Source organism: Equus asinus, chromosome 6 (genome assembly GCF_041296235.1).
Source record: "Equus asinus isolate D_3611 breed Donkey chromosome 6, EquAss-T2T_v2, whole genome shotgun sequence".
Lineage (NCBI taxonomy): Eukaryota > Metazoa > Chordata > Mammalia > Perissodactyla > Equidae > Equus > Equus asinus.
In genome coordinates this window covers 20,389,078-20,411,477 of record NC_091795.1, presented here as the reverse complement: position 1 = coordinate 20,411,477, position 22,400 = coordinate 20,389,078, and the positions used below count along the sequence as shown (strand labels likewise).

The 22,400-nt window shown below is 49.7% G+C and overlaps 1 protein-coding gene across 2 annotated transcripts in view; it reads right to left on the bottom strand.

The window, feature by feature from the left end:
* FBLN7 (fibulin 7) overlaps positions 1-16,861 on the bottom strand; it is a 44,051-nt gene extending 27,190 nt beyond the window's left edge. The window contains exons 1-2 of one of the 2 annotated variants that reach the window (XM_014852724.3): positions 16,043-16,861; positions 2,482-2,562 (exon numbers count right to left, since the gene is read on the bottom strand). In XM_014852724.3, coding sequence (XP_014708210.1) covers positions 2,482-2,562; positions 16,043-16,117 — 156 coding nt within the window. In that variant the 5' untranslated portion in view covers positions 16,118-16,861. The remainder of the gene's footprint in view (positions 1-2,481; positions 2,563-16,042) is intronic. The other variant, XM_014852725.3, reaches the window with a different exon arrangement.
* Between the last annotated feature and the right edge of the window lie 5,539 nt (positions 16,862-22,400).

Here is a 22,400-nt window from a genome sequence, read left to right as displayed (position 1 = left end):
TAAATATTTTTCCAAAGAATACATACAGATGGCCAATAGATGGACATACATGAAAAGGTGCTCAACATCACAATCATCAGGGAAAAGCAAATCAAAACCACAATGAGTAGATCTTAAAAGTTCTCATCACGAGGAAAAAACATTTGTAACTACGTGTGGTGATGGATGTTAACGAGACTTACTGTGAGCATTTCACAATATATACAAATATTCAATCATCATGCTGTATGCCTGGAACTAATATAATAAGTTAAATATACCTCAATTTAAAAAAACACAATGAAATATCACCTCACGTCTGTTAGAATGGCCATCACCAAAAAGACAAGAGATAATAAGCATTGGCGAGGATGTGGAGAAAAGGGAACCCTTGTGCACTGTTGGTGGGAAAATACATGGGGGCAGCCACTGTGGAAAACAGTACGGAAGTTCCTCAAAAAATTAAAGATAGAAGTACCACATGATCCTGCAATTCCACTTCTGGGTACACATCCAAAGGAGATAAAATCACCATCTCGAAAAGATATCTGCATCCCCATGTTCATTGCAGCATTATTTTCAGTAGCCAAGACATGGAAACAACCTAAGTGTCCATTGATGGGTGAGTGGATTAAGAAAATGTTATATCTATCTATCTATCTAACATATTTATATATTATATATAACATATAAAGCATTATTTATGTACACATATATAATTCAGCCATAAAAAAGGTGGAAATCCTGCCATTTGCAACAAGATAGATGGAGCGTGAAGGCATTATGCTGAGTGAAATAAGTCAGACAGAGAAAGACAAATACTGTACGATCTCACTTATATGTGAAGTCTAAAAAAACCAAACTCATAGGAAAAGAGTAGATTGGTGGCTGCCAGTGGTGGTGGTGGTGGGGGGAACCAGTGAAGGGGGTCAAAACGCACAAACTTCCAGTTATAAAATAAATAAGTCCTGGGGGTGGAACGCATAGCATGGCGATTATGGTTAATAATGCCGAATGTATATTTAAAAGTTGCTAAGAGAGTACGTCTTAAAAGTTCTCATCATAAGAAAAAAAGACATTTCATAAGGAAAAAACAATTTGTAACTGTGTGAGGGGATGGATGTTAACTAGACTTATTGTGGTGATCATTTCGCAATATATACAGACACCAAATCATTATGTTGTCTGCTTTGGACCAATGCAGTATCATGTGTCAATTATATCTCAGTAAAACTGGGGTGGAAAAAAGAAAGTTCCCAAGAGGAGAAAAAAGGGAAGATCCTTGTGCTCTTGGCAAGCCAGCATGCCGGGGGCAGGGCCGGGGGCCAGGGAAATGGGAAGAATTCTTGCCTCGGACCTGCGGTTTGATGGGTCTGTGTGGCAGCTGCTGGTAACAGGGCAGTTCCTTGATCCCAAAGTGCTCGGAATGGAGCCCATGGGAGCCATGCTCAGAATCTGTCACCTGGAGTCGGACTTCGGCACAGGCATAACTGAGTTTACCCGCAGAGTGGGGTGATGAGGCTGGAAGCCTCAGACCAAGTCAGGTGCTCAAGAGGTCTGCATTACGGGGACAAATGAGGCCACGGGAGGGCCTGAGGACCTAACTGCTTCCCCTTTTCAAACCAAGGAAGCTTTATCATTTTGCTTGATCATAAAAATAAAACATACTCGCTGCAAAACGATTCAAAATACAGAAAAACACATCAAAGAACAAATCCCATGACTAGCGACAACCACTGTTAACTGTTGGTTCAGTTTTAGCTGTTGGATGACATACACGTGCCCACAGCACAAGTATCATCTTGCACAGGCTGGACCGTAGGACACAGGTTCTGCGTCAGCTCTTTATTCTCCACACTGGGTCCTGGCATCGTTCTCACGTCAACAAGCAGAGCAACTCCTCGGACCCTGGGCCTCGATTTCGCTTCTGTTCCTCTGTGCTCTTTTCAGTCTGGGGAGGGGGCACCTTGCCCCCTTCCATTTGTCTCCCCACTTCCCCTCCCATACTCCCCACTGTCTCCCGCTCTGGGCCAACAGAAGCATCTCCTTCTTTGTCCCTGATGAGGTCAGCCCGAGGGGACTGTGAGGGGCTTCTAGGGCCTCCAAGGCTGGGGGACAGGAAGCAGGCCGGACCTTGGGTGGCAGCCACCTGCACTTCAGTCCGGCCCTGCCACAGTGAAGGGCTGGCTTTGGGCAGTCCCTTCCCACCTCAGGGTCCCAGAGGCTGAGGAAGCTGCAGAGTCAGGGCCCCCCACTTTCACAGGCCTCTTCCAGGGCCCTCAAGGGGCCCTCATTCTTAATATTTTTCTCAAAGAGATCCCCTCAAATGGCATAAGTTTCCATCCCTTCAAAACCTGGCTTCATGCCTGGCTTAGGCCATTGACAATAAATAATGAAAAATAGTTTCCATTTCTTTGAGTTATTAACTTATTTGAAATGGAACCAAGAAAAGACATTCAGGGAAACTCTTCCATCTCTGAGGAGAAAAAGATCAAGATTTACCGTTTCTGTTATCAAACTCTTCTTCAGAGGGGCGGGCGCTTCATCTAACTCCACACCAACGGCAGTGTTTGCAGAGAAGACCTGAAGCAGTGAGAGAAGTAGCAACAGAGGTCACCCCCCCAGCTCTTCCCAAGCTGCGGTGGAGGTGGCAGAGATAGTTCTAGAACACTGAGTTGAGACCTGGGAGGTGGGAAGGGCTGGTCCTACGGCTCCTGGGAGGAAGGAGGCCACAGAACCATACTCCATCCACCCCACCCCACCCTCAGGGAAAATCTCGTGCATCTTCTCCCTAACCCATTCTCTCACAACATTCACTCTGGTGACTCCTCAGAGCTAACAACGCTCCTTTCTCTGAGACTGACCCACGCTCCAGTAGAGGTGGGCCTCCAGAGCCATTTTGTACCCCAAGACCCCACTTACTTGCCCAGGTCTAGATACAGACAAGGACCATGTGTGTCCCTCCCAGCTCATCCTGTCGCCACGCCAGAACATGTAGGCCTGACCCTTCCCACTCCATCCAGGCTTCCTTGCTGTTTGGGCTCAATTTATAAATGAAGTTCATGACCCAGAGCCTGCTCTCAAGGCACTGAGGGCACAGGTGACGCTCCAGGGGCGTGTGGGGACACAGGAGGGGATCCGCAGGGCTTTTGTTCTTATGTGACCTGGCTCAAGGGTCTTCCCTACAGTGACAGTCTTGGCACAGTGACTATTTCCTAGAGCCACCTCTGTGACGGTAGAACCCCGAGACCAATTCAGGTGGCCACAGATGACCCCTCGGACCTCAGAGGCGCCATCTCTCGCGCCGGTTTCTCCTAAGCCACAGCTATGCGTCACGTCAGCGTTTTGTTAACGGGAACACAGATGTTTTGATGCCTTTAGGTCTATGAGAGGATGAGCACACTTGCCAAATGTGTGCCTGCTAGCCAAGGCTTGAAGCCCTCGGCTCTGAGTCATGTCGAATTCGTGCATGTTTTTTCTCCAGAAGTTATTTTTGTTTTAGACCAAGTCACAGGCAGGTTATAACTCGGACTTCTCTCATCCCAGTGACCTCAACATAGAAGAGGAGCACCCACACAGAAGAGGAGAGAACGTGGACGCTTCCGGGGAAAGTGAGGGAATCTCGCTTGGGGAGCTGCCCAAGGCCCTTGTATTAGTCAGAGTTCTCCGGAGAAACAGACCCGAGAGCTTGTATGGTGTATATGTACACATCCTGGAGAGAGAGAGAGAGCGAGCGACAGATTTATTTTCAGGAATTGGCTCATGCGGTTGCGGGGACTGGCAAGTCGAAATCTGCAGGGCATGCGGTCGGCTAGGGCCCCGGAAAAGCTGGTGTTGTAGGTCGAGTCCAAAGCCCGAGGAGGCACAATTTTCTCCTTCTCGGGGGACCTCAGTCTTCTGGATGCAGCCCGCCCCGATTACGGAGGGGAATCTGCTTGACCCAAAATCTACTAATTTAATGCTAATCATACGTAAAAAATACCTTCACAGCAACATCGAAACTGGTGTTTGCCCAAATATCTGAGTGTCCAGCCAGGTGGACAGATAAAAGTAACCAGCACAGCCTTCCAGCCGGAGCCTCCCTTCAGGGCTCTGCACCCGGCGTGCTCAGGGCATCTGGGCTCTCACCATGCTGGCTGCCCATTCTTGTATGTTTACACAGCAAGCCCCCTTCCTGTCTAGTTTTTATAACGGCCACGGCAGCGATAACAACAACAGTGGGAGCCGAGAGCCAGCACCGCGACCACACTTCACACAAGTAGCCCGTCAGATGCTCATGACAATGCTGGGATGTGAGCGCCATGATTACAACCACTTCCCGGGCGAGGAAGCCAAGCAGTCGCTTGGCCACAGTGACACATGCAGGATTCAAACCCCAGCGCGCCTTCTCCAGACCCTGATGTGATGGGATGGTGGACCCACTTTAGAGAGGAGTCCGCAGAGAACCCCCAGAAGTCCTGCCTCTGCCCATTTCCTGACTCCTCTCGTCTTACAGCACCCCCTTGCTGGCCTTGACAGTCACCTCTGGTCACCTCTCCTCTGACCCCTTTGCAAGCTTGCGGGCAGAAAACAAGTTACAGACAACTTGGAGTCCTCGTCACTGGGGACAGGCTCTGCATACACACCGGATGCTCATCTGAATGAACCAACAAGCAAATGAATGAATGAAGAGTGAAGGGATGAAGTAAGTGGGAGCCCAGGACAATGTCACTCATCTTACTACCCAAACCCACCTTATTCTTCCACCTGGCCCTGCGGCTCTCCCCACCCCTCTCTCCACAACCTGAGGACCTCCCAGCTGCAGAAATGGGGCACGTGGTCCTTTTTTCCTTTTGAGATTTAACCCAATATGATATAATGGGAGAGAGAAAGTTTAGAGAATAAAGCGGGAATAAAAGAGGAAAAGAAATTTAATATATTGCATCTTCTCGTTCATTTATTTTTTGTTTGGTTGGTTTTTATTATTTTTTATATTATGTTTTTTTATTGAGGCATAAGTGACATACAACATTGTATTAGTTTCAAGTGTACAACACGATGATTTGATCATTCATTCATTTATTCATCATTCCACAAATATTCACCAAGGACCCCACTACGGGCCAGGCACTGATGTAGAAAACAGAACCATCCTTATCTTGTTTAGTCCTCCTTGCAGCCCTATGAGGCAGGCGTTATTATCTCCATTTTACAGCTAGAGAAACTGAGGCTGAGGGCACCTGGCTGGGAGATGGTGGGACTACCATGCACTACAGTGCATCTATCCATCCATTCGGAAAGCAGGGTCTGCCTTCTTTTTTCAGCCTGAGGGAACCAGGACGAGGGCATCAGAGAAGGCCCAGAGTTTGTGAGCGGCGCCTTTCAGTCCCCCTGACACGCGCGCACACACACACACACACACACAGACCCTTCCAGGAACATTCGCACTGGGTTGCTGGTTGTTTTAGTGTGTGGCACATGTGTGTATGCACATTCACACGTGATCCAAGATTTATGTGGCTTGTGAAAATCGACATCTGGATTTTACTGGAAAGCCAGGTCTCCTGCCCGTGACTCTGGGGAGAGAGGGCAGGGCGGGGAGAGGGCCTGGTTCTGGCAGGCAGCAGGGGCAAATCGAATGGGAGGGACAAAATGACCACTGTGAGCTGGGGCAGGACATGAGATTTGGAGCCCGGGAGCCCTTGTTCTTAGAGTAGCTAACCTGGATGGTTGTGAAGGCTCAGTACAAGGTGTGGGGGCTTTCACATCTTCTGCTCTCTCTAGTGAGAAATCCCAAGTGTTTCTGGGTGGGTAGGCCACAGCACAACTGAAACGACCCTGCCCTGGACCACGGCGCCTGTGTCCCACCTGTTCTCCCCGTGTCCTCACGTGCCCTCCCACAATCTGTGCTTCCCAAGGACAGAGGTCAGAGGCCAGACGGCAGCACTTCCTCACTTAAACCCTGCCGCCGGCTCCCCGCCCAGGACAACAAAGGCAGGCTCCTCATCGTGCAGCTGACACAGTGCATTCGCTTCCTGCTGCTGTAACAAATCAACATCGACTTGGCTGCTGAAAACAACACAGATTTATTACCTTACAGTTCTGTAGGTCAGAAGTCCAACATGGGTCTCACTGGGCTGAAATCAGGGTAAGATTCACAGGTTTTGGGGATAAGAACACAGACATCTTTGGAGGGCCATTATTCTGCCTGCAGAGCCATATGTTCAAGCCCTGTCACCTCCAACTGTGCCCAGGTCAGGTACCTTCTGTCCACGGAGCTCCAATATTTGGACCGCCTCTGTGTTTCTCCGCACACCTCAGTAAGCTCATTTCTAGCTCAGGGCCTTTGCACTGGCTGTTTCCTCTGCCCAGAAAATCTGTCCCTGGTCCTCGAAAGTCAGGCTCCTTTCTTTCCACTTTCACTTAGCAGTCCCCTCCTCCAAGAGCTCTTACCTGCCTACTCGATGTGGAGCAGCCTCTTGGCCACCCTCCAACACAGCACCCCATTTCAGTTGTCCACCTTCTGATACTCTGCAAGTTCGTCCTGTTTTTCTCTCCCTGCTTGGTAGGCTGTGTGAGAGCAGGGCCTGTGTCTGCCTCGTCTTTCTCTCCCTGACACATACTGAGCTCTTACTGTGGGCCTGTTCTTTGAATGTCATTCATTTTTCTCCTTACTAGGATCCCATGAAATGGGTATGTCTATTATCCCCACAGTATGCCCCAGGACCTGGCCCCAGGTCACCCAGCCTGGAAGAGTGGGAGCCAGGACATGGACCAGGCGCTGCATGTCTTCACTTCCTCCCCAGGCCCAGAACAGCATCTGGCTCAGCAGCAGGACAGGCTCTCAAGACATAGTTGTTGAATGAGCACATTATCTTACTAGCTAGATTCCTTCTGGGAGGATAAAATCTTTAATTATGTAATCAGAGAAAAGGCTTAAATTGCAGGAGCCCCAGGGTGATACTGACATGTTCAGGTGATACTAACATATTTGTATGTTTTCGCACTACAGTGTAAATGATTGACAGGTATCTGATGCCTCTCCGGATGCAGTTTTTCCTTTTTTTTTTCTTTTTTGCCTCTGATACACAGACACCCCTGCCTTGGAGCTCTGTGGCGCTTTCTCTTTCTTCCAATCAGTGGGGAATCACCTGCTTCTCTCAACAGCCTGGGCAGCACACCCAGGTACGGGCCACTCTCTCCCACCCCAGCCCTTCCTGCAGAGATGGGAAACGCAGCCCGGGTGAGGAGAGGGAAGGGCTCCTCCTGGGCTTGCAGTGCGGCCTCCCCTTCTGTTGAGGGTCTAGAGATAACTTAGTCTCCAGCATAAAGAGAAGTGTCTGAGGCAGTGGCCAACCAGATGGCAACAGTGAGGCCATGGAGCAGCTTGGGGACTTTCGAATCCCCTCCCAGCTGCCACCTCCCTCCCCTGATCCCTTCAGTCTTTAATGTGAACAATGGGCACCTTCTAGTCTTATGTGGAGACCCAGCCCCAGGTTGGGTTCCTTGGGCCTCATCTCCCATCTAGGCTGCCTCCCTAGGGAGATGCTGGTCCCCAGACTGCCAGAGTGACCCCAGTTTCCTACACACAGGGGAAATAAATGATTACTTCCAGGAGGCAGAGATTTTACTTACTGAAAGGGGTAGGTTTGGATCCTGTCAAATTATAGGTGCTTATTTTTTCTTTAGTAAACATGTGTAATGGCCCTTATTTTAGGTCCCAGGCAGTTACTGAGAAGCATGGAAGCCTCTGGTGGAGGGTTTGAAAGGACACAGAAAGTTCTAGCCACCCAGGGAGTCTGCCCTGTTGTCCCCAGGGCCCTGGGGCTGCACGAGCCTTGGGAAGGTTGGTCCAGCAGCCCCACCATCGTCCCTATGGATCAGGATCAGGGGAGTGACTGGCACAGTCAGGCTCCTGTCAACAGTCAGGACATAGATGCTTCTCCTGGGGCAGCCCGGGCATGGGGTTGGCTGGGATGCAGCTCAGGGTGGCATGTGCAGGGAGGGCTGGTGCTCAGATGGTGAGGGGATCAAGTCCGATGTCAAACAGGATCCTCCAGGATGAGCTGGCCCACGAGGGCATCAGGGCCTGACTGAAGGACTCCAGGCCGACCTGAGAAACCACTGCACTGCCCGGGCACATCTCCTGCACCAGCTGGTCACGTCTCAGGCCACATTCTCAACCCTTACTGCCCAGAGCACCTGGGGCCAGAAAGTGCCCCAAGGGAGCAAAGGGGCCTCCATTCTTCTCTGTAATCAAAGCTTTCCTTGACAGGACTTGAGTCCCATTCCCGAAGGTGCCAGGGAAAGATGTCAGCTGCTGCAGAAAGCAGAAGATGGCAGGGAGGGCTCCCTGTCACCCATCCTCGCCCTGACTCCCCCCATTCATCTAAACACAGGTGCCTGTGGGGAGTAAATCTCGGGGTCACTATGATGGAAGGTTTGCAGAAATGGCACAGTCCTTGTCCCCCACCACATCCATACCACTTGCAAGGAAGCTTTGCTGTTCTTCCCATCAAGAGAAAAGTCTGTTTTCCCATCTCTGGATATGGGTGGGCTGGTCTTGTGACTTGCTTTGGCCAACAGAATGCAGTGGAAGCTTGGCACCAGTTCCAAGGCTGTGTCTCAAGAAGTCTGGTGTATTCTGCTCAGTCTCAGCCCTCTCCCACTGCTACCACCATGTGAAAAGCCCGGGCTAGCCGGCTGGAGCTGAGAGGCCACGTGGAGCGGAGCCCAGATGCACCAGGTGAGCCACCCTGCCCCAGCCAGCCCCAGCTAACTGGGCAGCTGTCCAGAGAGGAGTGAGCGAGTCCAGTCCAGACAAGCTGGGTCTGGAGGTGATTAGCAGAACAGCCCAGCTGAGCCCAGTTCAGACTGCCACCCTGGTCTGCCAACTCCGGATCCAGAGCTGCTCTTTCAAAACCAAAAGCAGGGTCCTTGTCTGTTTTGTTCCCAGTGCCTGGGCCATTGTAGGCACCAAATATCTGTTTTATGAAATACCTCTTTTTAGATCGGAATGGTTCACGCATCCCTCACTTCAGTTTGTCTTCATGTGTTCATATAATACAAGGGCTGGTGTATAAAAATCCCTACTGTAGGGGTGGCAAATACTCCTGGTGCTGTGACCATGCAGACTCCACTAATCAATCATGCTGGCCTTTCACGCTGAGCTCTACAGTGACCAATAACCCACCTCGACCTAGATGCCCAGCAGCCCCAAGCAATCGATCCACACCAGCAGTTACGGTGACACTGATGAGCCGACCACACCACCTGGGGAAGGGATACGCTTGGCTTGTCATTTTCCCACCCTTCTTCATCTCATTCGTTCTCAGACTAAGGAAGAGGTCTCAAACCCTCCCCACCTCCCTCCCCCAACTCAGTCGGGGGGACAGGGGACAGGGTCACCTTTCCTCCTCTCACTCCCAACATTAGGACTCAGCTGCCACTCCCTTGGCCACATCAGGATCCCCATCTACAGCATGGGGACAATGGTGCTACCGTTGACTGCTTTCAAGTTTTTCTGTAGAAAAAGGGGAATTTCTACAGCAGGAAAGTGATTTGGGAAGGCCTAACGACAGTGGATTAAAAAATCATTTTCCCGAGGATGTGTTCAAAAAACCAAGGGAGTAAGCCAAGAAAGAGGAAGACATATGATCTAGAAAACGTAAACTCCAGCTCAGGCCAAAGTCTCTGGGTAGCCGCAGGGCCAGGAGCCCAGAGAGGGTCAGCTGGCCCAGGGAGGACGGGCTCCAGGGACAGGCAGCCTGATGGAACGTCAAAGAGCAAAGAGCTTTTGGAAACAATTGTGCTCATGCAGATGATGGACGGGGCAGAAGAGAAAAAAAGTTCAGGAAAACCAAAGAGTTACACAAGAAAGGAAGTTAATCATAGTAGACTATTTGGCCCTGCAGTGAACAGTGGAACAAAGCATTCATCTGTCATTACAGGAGATCAATTGTTCAGAAATGTGGAGTCACCTCCAGGGTATTTAAAAGCAGTTGCCTCGAGAGAGAGGACTATGGAGCAATTTCTTGAAAGCCACAAACTACCAAAAATCGCCCAAAGCAAAAAAAAGCTAAATAAAATAGTTCTGTATCTGTCAAAGAAATTGAATTCAGTTAAAAACCTTCCAGAAAAGAAATCTCCAGGTCCAAATGGTTTCATTGGTAAATTCTACCAAACATTTTAAGAGGAACTGACAGCAATTCTACACAGTCTCTTCCAGAAAACAGAAGAAAAGGGAACACTTCACAAGTCATTTTATGAAACCAGCATTACCCTGGTAACGAAACCAGGCAAAGACAGGAGAAGGAAACTACAGACCAGGAATCAAACAAAGGGATGTGTAGAGAGAGGGCCAGAGAGGAACAATGTTCATCTTTGCATCCCATATGGTCTCTGTTGCAACCACTCAACTCCCTGATTGCAATGCAAAAAGCAATGAGATGATAGGTAGAGATGACGCGTCAATGGATTGGTGTGGCCAGACTTGACCAGTAGTGGGCTGGATGTGGTTCATGGTCCACAGTTTGCTGACCCTGCTATACACCAATATCCCTCATGAACATAGATACAAGAATTTTCACAAAATATTAGTAAATGGAATCTAGAAATATAGATGTATAAGACACCACAATCAATTAGGGTTTATCTGGGAATGTAAGGCTGGTTTCAAAATTAGAAAGTCAATCAAGGTCATCTGCCTTATTAATAGACTAAAGACAAACCATAACGTCATATCCATTGAGGCAGAAAAAGCATGTGACAACATTCAACGGCCATTCATAATAAATACTCTATCAAACTATGACTAGAAGGAAACCCTAGTCTGACAAATGGCATCTACAAAAACCAACAGCTAGCATCACACTTAATGTTAAAAAAAAGTGTTCTTCCTAAGTTCTAGAACAAGGCAAGGATGTCCACTCTTTTACTCAACATAGTACTGGAAGTTGTAGTCAGTGAAATAAGGCTAAATAAATGGCACATAGATTAGAAAGATCAACATAAAAAAGTCCAATGGATTTCCATATACTAGGAACACACCATTGGAAATGAAAATTCAGAACAACAATACCACTTAAATTAGATCCAAAAATGAAATACTTAGATATAAATCTAACAGAGCATGTATATGTTAAAAACTAAAAAATGCTGATGAAAGAAATCAAAGATCTAAATAAATGGAAAGACATATTATGTTCACAGATTGGAAGACTCAGTATTGTTAAGAGGCCAATTTACCCCTAACAGATCAATAGATTTAACGCAATGCCAATCAAAATTCCAGCAGGATTTTTCAAAGAGATAGACAAGCTGATTCTAAAATTTTAATGGAAAGACAAATAAGCTAGAACTGCCAAAACAATTTTCAATAATAAAATGTTATAATCTACCTGATTTTACGTCTTACTACAAAGTTGCAGTGATGAAGATAGTGTGTTATGGGCAGAAATAGACCCATACATGTATGAAGTATTGACTTTTTACAAAGTTGCTAAGACAATTCAATGGCAATTCAACAGTCTTTTCAACAGATGGGGTTGGAACAATTGGATGTCTATTTGCAAAAAGTGATCCTCAACGTAAACCTCATACTTTATACAAAAATCAACTCAAAATGGATCATAGCTCTAAATGTGCAAATGCAAACTACTAAAGTTTTAGAAGAAAATTTTCATGACCTGGGATTAGGCAGAGAGTTCTTAGCCCTGACACTAAAAGCACCACCCATAAAAATAAAAAATTGATCAATTGGACTCCATTAAAACTTAAAACCTTTGCTCTGGGAAAGACACTGTTAAGACAAGCTACAGACTAGGAGAAAATATTTGCAACTTACACATCCAAAAAGTAGCTGTATTTAGAATATATAAAGAATACTCAAAATTTAACAATAAGAAAACAGACAACCATTTAAAAATGGGCAGAAGGCTTAAACAGACACTTTGCCCAATAGACCATTCAAATGGCAAATAAGCACATGAAAAGATGCCCAATATTATTAGTTATTAGGGAAATGGAAATTTAAACCACAAAGAGATACCACTACATACCTATTAGAAAGACTTGGAAACAAACGGACACACCTGACAATACTAAGTGCTGGTGAGGATGCAGGGTAACCGGTCTTTCATACATTGCTGGTGGGATCATAGAATGATACAACAGATATGGAATATAATTTGGCTGTTTCTTACAAAGGTAAAGAAACATTCACGGTATGACCCAGGAATCCCACACCTAGATGTTTACCCAAGAGAAGTGAGTATTTACATTCACATAAAAAGCTGTATGGGGATGTTTCTAGCAGCTCTATCTATAACGGCTAATAACTGGAAATGACACCGTGGGTACCATCCAGCTCAATGGGTGAACTGATGATTGTACTAAGTCCACACGATGGAATACTACTCAGCAATAAAAATGAACGATGCACACCCAGAACCACACGGAAGAGTCTTAAATGCTTTGTGCTAAGTTAAAGAAGCCAGACTCAAAAGGCTATGCACTTTCTGATTCTGTTTATATGACATTGTGGAGAAGACAACTCTCTAATGAAGACCAGATCAGTGTTGCCAGGGGCTGGGGTGGGTAGACGGTGTGACTACAGAGGGCAGCGTGACGTAGTTTTGGGGTGGTGGGCCTGTTTTCTCCTGACTGTGCTGGTGGTGATCACATACAGAATATAGTCCTATGGTTAAAGTCATGGAAATGTACACCAAAAACATTTTTTTCCTTTCAACTGTAAAAAGCAATGTATCAAATGGGAGCAGGCAACCAAAAGAATGAACCTCTCACGGTGGAATCTGGACCCCTGTGACATCTGGTCACAGGAGAGGTTCTGGAGAAGGGGAAACCTCCTGAAACACCGTAGCACCCCCACCCCACAGGCGAGGAGGAGGCTGAGAGCTGTTGTTGGGGGAAGAGGATGAGGCGTGGGGGGGTGCTAAACATTCTCTCTTTCCTGTCTCCCCAGCAAGGCTGTTTCTCTTCCAGCGGGAAGGCCACAGAGTGGGCAGTGGTGTTGAGAAAGGGCTCCACTCGTGGGATCCCCACACCGCTCCACCTGCCTCCTTCCCCATGACCACCTGCTCTCCATCAGCTGGTCACAAAAAACCTGTACGGTGACTCAGGACAGACGTGCTGACAAGAGGGACACATGTGAAAAGCCATGGAGGACCGCAGGAGGGAGAACGAGACTGTCGGTCACCCCAAGTTCACTACTCCAGACCCTTGGCAAAAGCAGCTTCTACCACCTGTAACACACACACACACACACACACACGAAGACATGCACGCCCCTACACACACCCTCACACACACAGTCACTCAAACATTCACACAGTCACAGGCACAGGCACATAAAGACAGGCACAGGCACACACACAGATACACACCCATCATGGTTGCCTTGGGCTGTCACCTAACACAACGCAGTGAGCACATTCACAGGCAAACAGGCAAACCCTGCACAGGGCTGTGGGCTGCTGCCACGAGGAGGCCCGGCGCCTCTATTGGGGGTCCCTGGGTCCAACTCCTCTGTGGTGGGAGACGGTCTCACGGGTACACTTCATTCTCTGACTCTTGCCGAGTCTCCACAGGTCTTACCAGTGGATCCAAGAGCCCCGGGCTCACACTACACTCCGATCAGGTAAACCCCGGGGGATTCACCCTGACTCCCCTGCCCTCGGCCCTCTCCTAGGTCGGTCCACGGCTTTCAGCTCTGAAGGTTCCCCCGGGTCTCAGGCTCCTGCTTCATTAGAATCACTAGGGACAACTCTAAAAAACACATCAGCATCACCCTGAGCCCCCACCCAGAGCAACTGAGGCAGAATCTCTGGGGTGAGGCTGGCATCAGGATTTCTAGAAGCTCCCTAGGTGACCTGATGTGCAGCCAGGTCCACTCAGAGACTGCCCAGCCCCGTCCTGCTTGGACCAGTACCACCATGACCAGGCCCCATTGATTCCGCTGGGCCCCTACCATGTGCTGGTCCCTGGACAAGAACCCCAGGCGTGGTCCCTGCCCTGGGCCCTTGTAGTGGGGAAGACAGACAATAAACTCGAAACTTACCCAAATAAACCATTGTGAACATCATCAGTGCTATGCCAGAGCCCTTCAGAAAACCCAAGGGACGAGAGGGGACCTGTTTAGAGAGGGTTGGGGAGGCCTCTGCAAAGGGGCACTTATTTGAGCAGAGACCCAAAAGATGAGAGGGAATGAGGTAAAGAGAGCTCCTGAGGCTCCCCGAGATGGGCTGAGGGAGAGCCACCCACCCCCCACCTCCACCACACAGGACTCTGGATGAAGGACAGGTTCAAACCAATTTCTGTGGACAATCCCTTTTGCGGCCTTCCCTCTGCCCGCCCCTCCACCACCAAGCCCCAGGAGGCAGGTGCTTTTGCAGATTTAGAAGACAGGAATTTGAGAAAGCCTGGATGTGGCAGGATTTGACCCGGATCTCCCAGGTACAGAGGCTGCGACAGCTCACTTCTCTGCTTCTGCAGCAGCCGCAAGCATCTGAAAACTGCCACAGTGTCCCCTGTCTTCCAGGTAAGCTCCAGAGACAGCACTAGCGCCACAAAATCAGGTAAGGGCAGGGCAGGGCAGGGCTCCCCAGCAGCTCATCCCACGTCCTGCCCCCCGCCCCTCCGCTCACCCTGGCTGGGGAGCTGGTTTCAGGATACACCTACCCGTGTTTCTGGCCTTGGGCTCTGGGCCTGATGTTTTGCTTTGTTTTGTAATCTGCAAAGTGGGTGGGAGACCCCTCGCTCTGCTGGGTGGGTTCATTGTGGCCCCAGACCAGGCCTCTGCAGCCTGGCGGCTGAGCGGCTTCCTTCGCTGACCGCTCACCACTTCTGCACTAACGCCCACCATGTCTGCTTGGAACTGAGCTCTCCCCGCCTGGAATCTTCCTGCACCCCAGGGGCTTGTGGGTGGTCATGGACATGCCTGTCTGGTTGAGGAATTTAGTCTGCAGACGAGTGTCTGTGGGGAAGGCGAAAGACTTGGAGAGAGACTAAATTTACTCCCATCCTTCCTGGCTGCGTGACCTTGAGTAAGTGACAATCTCCCTGGGCCTCAGATCTCGCATCCACAAAATGGGATGACAACAGTCCCCACCTCACAGGGCCACCCCGAGAACTAAGAGGCTGGAAGTTGCTTAGCAAGAACCTGGCAGTCATCAGGCGCTCAGGCTTTCCTTCCCTCCGCCTTCAGGTACTGTTACTGCTGCGGTCGGTATTGTTGGGGTAGCAGCCGCAGCCCACAGGCCACGCCCATCACAGAGGGCGGCGTCTCCGGCTTCCAGAGAGAGTCTGGTGGTGGGTGCCTGTGAATTCCGCAATTCCAGGTTCACCTTCGGAAGACGTGTTTTTCTCTGCATTCTTACCTTAATTTTAACCATCAGTTCTTACTGGTTAACATAAAAGTGAATCCGGTCTGGTAAGTAAATCCAGTGCCACTCCAACAAACACAAACGGCAAGGGGAGAAAAACCAAACAGCAAGCTGCGCGTATGTGTGGGAAGAAACGCAGTCCCAAACCTGAGGCCCCGCGGACTCCAGAGGAGACCGCTGCACAACCCCAGCCTCCCCTGCCTGGAAACGTCGAGAACTGCTAAGAAAGTCCTGTGCGTGTTTAACAGTTGGTAGTGGTAAGAACGGTATTTCAGTTCGAAATTTAAATGTTGGAGGTTGGAGGGAGGGGACATTCTCTACCCCAATGGGGCGACCCGGATCTCGTGGGGAGACCCAGGAAAGAGGGACGTCTCACAGATCCTAGGGAGATCGTCCTCCAAACCGCGGTTCTCACGCGGAGCCCGGTCCGCAGCGGACCGAGGCTTTGGCACCAACTGCTCGGCTAGACCAGCCGGGTTCTCCCAGACGCCGGGCCCGCGATGCAGCTGAGGTGACAGACGGGGGACCCTACACCTCTCTCTCTGAGAACTGAACCCCAGCCCAAGGCTCGCTCCAAACCCCCAACCCGAGCATGCCCGTGGAATGGGGCAAGCCCAGGTCCTCCGGCCTTGGCGTTGCCTCCCCTGCAAGCGGGACAGGGGAGAGGCGGGAGGGACACTGACCTGGGAAGCCCGCGACTCGGGGCAGGCGAGGAGCAGCAGCAGAAGGAAGAGCGCGCGGGGACAGCTGGGCACCATCTTGCCAATCGGAACCTTTCTGCTTGGGAAAGGGGAAATAACCTTGCCTTCGCTGCCCAGTTTGTCGCAGCCGATGCCGCAGCCGCCCCGGCAGGGCGCAGGGCGCCGCGCGGTCCCGAGCGGCTCCGGCGGGGAGGGAGAGGGAGCCCCGGCGCGCAGCCCGGCCGCCGGGCTCCGGAGGCGCAGTCTCGGGTCCAGGTGCGCCGCGCGCCGACCCTGGAGCACCCGCGGCCACGAGCGTCCGCAGCCGCCCGCACGAGACAGTCCCGGCGAGGCGGGGAGGCGCCAGCCCCTTGGCCAAGGCCGAGGAGGAGGGGCTGCCCGGCCAGGAATGCGCCTGGGAGCGCGCCCAACCCGCGCGGCTCCCGGAGGAGGCCGGGCGCGACGCCGAGGACGAGCGCGGGCATCCTTAGGGCCCCGGCCGGGAAGGGCGGCCGAGGCAGCGCGGCCGGTGCCCCGCACGCGTGCGGGAGACTGGGGCCCCCCCTGGGCGGGGCCGCTGCTGACCGTCCCCTTTCCCAACTGGGGAGACTGAGGCTGACATCACCCGGCAACGAGTGGCAGAGTGGCGATTCGAATCCGGGTGTGTCCTACTTCAAAGCCGGCGCACGGACACCTTCCTCCGCGGCATTCAGAAAACACGACCAGCTGGCCAGGAGATGGGCTTCGCAAACTTCACACGAGTTAGACTAAGTTCTCCATCCGAGTAGACTGGGGACCTTTTAAATAATGCTCTTGGGGTCCAAGGACACACGTGCACGGTGACTGAGAATCTACAGTCCCCCACTCCCCAGACAGAAGGAGAAACTCAGCTTAAAATGGAGGCCGGCTTATCGGAACGTTGGATGCTTTGCTGAAGTCATGTGGGAAATGCCCCTGGGAGGGGCAGACAGCAGCAGACTGAAGTCCCCTGCATCCAGGGGCCGTGGGAGGAACCAGACGGTCTCAACCTCAAGCTCCTGGAAAGCGTTAAGTTCTTACTGGAAGAATGTTTTCAGAAGGCAACACAGCAGATGTCATGGTGCACACCAAGTCTGGCCAAGCCTCAAATCTGTTTTTCCTTTTCCGCATTTCACTTAGCAGAGCCCACTCAGAGCTCAAGGAAGGAAGCTCAGAAGACCGCAGCCTCTGAGCAGGCGCTGTCTTCCATCGGAAAGCGGGAAGGAAAGTTGGAGTCCCCTGAAAAGCATGGGGCATGGTGCTAGCTGGCCACCTGAGCATCATTACCCGGGAAATCCTCCCGTGCTCTCCCGCCCCCTGCCTGCCGGCGGAGGGAGAGCAGGCCTATGGGATCTCGCGTTGCATTCCTGCTTCAGCACCTTGAGGAGACACCTGGGCAGAACGCTGCTTTTCCCTGGCCAGGGGGAGGGAGCGGGCAGCAGTGGCCCAGTCCGGGCAGCCTGTGGGAGCTGTGGTTTTCTGCCTCAGGTCTCTCATGTGTTTGCCGTCTATGCTGAAGCCCAGTGTCCCCCTCTCTCTTTGTACTCCCTGTCCCACGAAAGGATTCGTTCTGGTCAACGTGGCCTTGTTTATTTTGTATTCCCCCCCCCGCCCCGTGTCTACATGGCCACCTCCCTGGAGGCCTTCTCAGGCCTGTCCTGGCTGTGCGCTGGGAGCCAGACATCGGCAGATGGAGGCGAGCCTTCTGCTGTCTCCTCATGCCCTCTGCATGGGTTCACAAAGCTGGAGGGCACTCCTGATTTCACGGAGGACGGAGCTGAAACAGAAGGGGTGGGTGTGGGGGTGGGGGTGGCCTCTTGCCCAAGGGAAGCAAACTCAGGTCTTGGGGTGTCTGGAGTGCAGCTGGGCTGTTTCCAGGACAACCTGCCTTTGACCTTCTCCCACCTTTCTCTCAAGTACACGATCATGGGCTTTCAGGAATTTTATTTACAAGATAGACTTTTTTTTTTTTTTTTTTTTTTTTTTACTTTTCAAGCGTTTCTAAGTTTCAACAAGGTTTTTTATTTTTCCTTATTTACTAATTTCCATTTGTTACTCTTGTCCTGCGGCTGCCTTCCGTTGAGTGTTCTGGTGTCTGGTCTGAATTAACCTTCTAAGGTCCCACCGCCCCAGCAGTACTGTCCCTTCTCTCTGTCCTCAGCTGCCCTGACCTGCAGTCATCAAGGCAGGCCCTGCGCAGCCCAGGACGCGTCACGGCTGTGTAAAAGAGGACAGACCGTGAAAATAAGCCAAGCGCCCTATATTCAGGGCTCCAAAATTTAACCTTTGCTTAATAAGATAGGCCTATTGGTTATACTGTTTCTTCTAATATTTAGCTTTCAAGAGAATATTCTGGAGTGTTGGGGGATTGGGGAGGGTCATACATGTAAAGAAAATATTTTTAAAGTTTTCCGGCAGAATCGATCGCCGTCTCCTGGCATGAGTGCTCTGATACACTCGTGTTGCCTGTGTGATGTCGGAATGCAAAGTGAGACTGGAAGATCCGCTGTAGAAATCTGTTTAAGACTCGACCCGAAGCAGCACCCAGTCTGAAGCAGTCACACCAGAGCTGTCCTCTAGGGGCCTCAGAGTCCCTCCTGGTGCCCACACCACATTGCTCACCCTTCGAGGTTTCATGGGCTTCTCTAGGGCTGAATCTTGCTGACCGCTCATTCGGAGTGCTTCTCTGCCTTTCTCTCCTTCACCCCACATCATCTGTGATTCCTAATGTCATCAGCCGCCACTAAGCACCTACAAAGGGTCTCAGGAACAAAGGATAACAGGGTAGGAACGGGGAGGGGAGGTGTTCTAGCACGAGTGCGTGACAGTCCAATTCATTCATCATGCAAATATTTATCCAGTGCCAGCTGCAGGCACGGCCCGTGTAAGGCGCTACGTCATCCTTTCCCACTCCCTTGAGAGCCCTAGCCAGCCACACTGTGCAGCCCTGTGCGGAACTCTGAAGAGATTGTCTGCTTGAGTATGATGTCATGACCACTAGAAGACACGTTTCCCCCTAGGAAACTGTTTCCAATTTCATAAAATGAAAACCTGTAGGAAAACATTTAATTGTGCCATGATTAAAGACCAACACCAGTTAACATCTGCCAGAGGAAGAAAACGTTGCAAATCCGTGACTGCCATTCACGGTGACTTCCAAATGCCTCTGGAAGGTGCAGAGTGGCGGATGCAGCCAAGGACACACTGCCCTTGACATCAGACATGCCTGGGTCCAATCTTACCCCCTTTCTGCTGCCAGTGTGGCCTTGAACTCTTCTAAGCTTTGCAAGCCTCAGTTTCTTCCCTATGTAGTGGAAATGGTATTTATCTGAAGACTTATTATGAAGTTTCAAAATAATGAAAATAAAGTGCCTAACAGTGGCTGGCACATAGTAGGTGCTTAGTTACAGGGAAGTTGCTTAAATTGCCTCGGATGGTCCCTCATCCTGGGACAACATATGAAGGGAACCAATGCTTCTTGAGCACCTACCACGGGCCAGGCCCTCTGTTAAGCACTTCATGAGTGTTCTCATTTATTCTCCTTCAACAGCCCAGGGCAATAGGTCCCATTATTATCCCCATTTTGCAGATTGGGAAATGGAGGCTTAGAATGTTTCAGTAAATTGCCCAAGATCAAACATCAGGTTAGTAATTGGGAGGAACAGGATTTACGCTTGGGTATGTCTGATCCCGAAGAGCATACTTCTGCTGCATTGCGCTGCAGGAGAAACCAAACACGAGAAGTGGCTCGTTCTCCCCCTAGAACAACGTCTGATATTTTCTAAGGCAGATATATCAAAATTAGCTTCAGGAGTAATTTTTCAAGGATATATTTTGACTACAAACTGAGATCATAACTATACAAGTTAGGCTGAATTGTAATAACCTCCAAGGAATTGTCAAAGTTAGTTCCTGGGTCTAGAATTTCATGCTCAGTACTGTTCACAATAGGATGACTTTGCCAGGTGACTCTACCTGCCCTTCCAGATGCCCCCTGCCCCCTTTCCCTCCCTGCACTCTGTCTCAGAGGCCAACCACAGGGGCTGCATCGACAGGCTTGCCTGCTCTCTGTCCTCTGGTTGGGTTTGGCCAGTGGGGATGCCCAGTGGGAGACGAAATGGAGAAGAGTGAAGTCATGAGATTGAGTCAAGCTGGCTGTGGCCCTTAATAGAAGATCACTGCTCTTTTCAAGATGACCTGTTCTCCTCAGCTCTCTCCTTGGAAATTCCAGCAGCCTCTCTCCCTCTCATCCACCTCGCCTAGAGATAGTAACAGCCCCGCATTAGTAGTCCTGAGATAGGGCTCTCTCCTGGTTGGTACTTCTGCATCCCGTCCACATCTTTGTAAATAAATCCTCTTCAAGTTATCCTAACTTTAGCAAACCATCTCTTAGCTTTTGACTGATAGAGTGACCATTGGCAATAAGTTAAAAATATTTTTGCCTCTAGAATTGTGGCTCTAACAGGACATGAGGTGAAATACACATGATTGAGCCTGTGCACACAATCTCTGGTGGAAGGCACTGAGAGGATATTGAATACCCAATATCCAGTCTTCTCCCTGACCAACACAATCTGATTTTTGTTCAGAGCTCTAATGTACCCAGTTGAAAACATCCCTGATGGGGCCGGCCCCGTGGCTGAGTGGTTAAGTTTGCTCACTCCGCTTTGGCAGCCCAGGGTTTCGCTGGTTCAGATCCTGGGCGCGGACATGGCATCGCTCATTAGGCCGCATTCAGGCGGTGTCCCACATGTCACAACTAGAAGGACCCACAACTAAAACTAAAATATACAACTATCTACTTGGGGGATTTTGGGAAAAAAGCAGGGGGAAAAAAAGGAGATTGGCAACAGTTGTTAGCTCAGGTGCCAATCTTTAAAAAGAAAAATACCCCTGACTACCACCTCTTCAGACTCCATTGCAATTAGACTCCCTTAGTTCAGACTCCCTTGGCTGTATGACCTAGTTCTGGCTAATGAGATGTAAGTGAAGTCCACTGGGTGATATTTCCAGGAAAGCCACTGTTTTCTTGATTAAAAGAAACAGATTCAACTGGTGTCTGTCCTCCTTCCCTCTGCCTGGAGCATTGGACCCAATGCCTGGAGGTGTGGCAGCCATTCTATGACCACGAGGACCAGAGTCAAGTGCTTAGGATGGAGGTTTTAGAAGAGAAAAGGTAGAGGGAGCTCACTGCCTTGATGATTTCCTTGAGCTTTGCCAGCCCTGTGCCATTTTACCTCCAGATGTCCTGTTTGCTAAGTTGCTGGTTGGATTTCTGTTTCATGCAGTGGAATCCAAATCTCTGAGCTCATGCTGATATGAATAAATAACTGAACAAGTAAATAAAAGGGGGGAAATCAACAACTCTTCCTTACAGAAAAATTACAATCAATAAATGTAGAAAAATGTAAAAAATAGAAAAATCACCATTAGAACACTATAGTAATAATAGGCTCTGGCCTAGAGGGATGGTCCCTAGCCAGTTGGTACTTAGCCCTGGAGAGACTGTCAGGGGGATAGTGTCCCAGACTGCAGGATAAAAAGAGGCGGGTCACATGGACTTCAAATTGGTTGGTATGCCTATCAAAGGCAAGTCGTTTACTATCTCTATGAATTGGAAACCCTGGGTGGGGTAGTCCCTCCCTAATCAACAAGGCCCCTGATGTCAGATCATCAAGAATATATTTTTCCAAAGCAGATATTATACAGATGACCAACAGGCGCATGAAAAGATGTTCAACATCACTAATCATTAGGGAAATGCAAATCGAAACCAAGTGAGATACCACCTTCCACCCATCAGAATGGCTATAATTACCAAGACAAAAAATAACAAATGTTGGACAAGATGTGGAGAAAAGGGAACCCTCATACACTGCTGGTGGGAATGCAAACTGGTGCAGCCACTATGGAAAACAGTATGGAGATTTCTCAAAAAATGAAAAATAGGTCGTAGTTAACATATGGACAAAGAGAACTGATTGGTGGTTGCCAGGGGAAAGGGGGGTTGGGGGAGGGCACTAGGGGTGAAGTGGTGTACCTACAACATGACTAATAATGATGTACAACTGTAATTTCACAAGGATGTTAACTTTCATAACCTTAATAAAAAAAAATTAAAAATAGGAATACCATACAACCCACCTATCCAACTATTGGGTATTTATCCAGAGAACATGAAATCAATAATTCAAAGAGATTTATGCACCCCTATGTTCATTGCAGCACTATTCACAACAGCCAAGATGTGGAAGCAACCCATCAATTGATGAATGGATAAAGAAGCTATGGTACATATACACAATGGAATACTACTCAGCCATAAAAAAGACAAAATCATCCT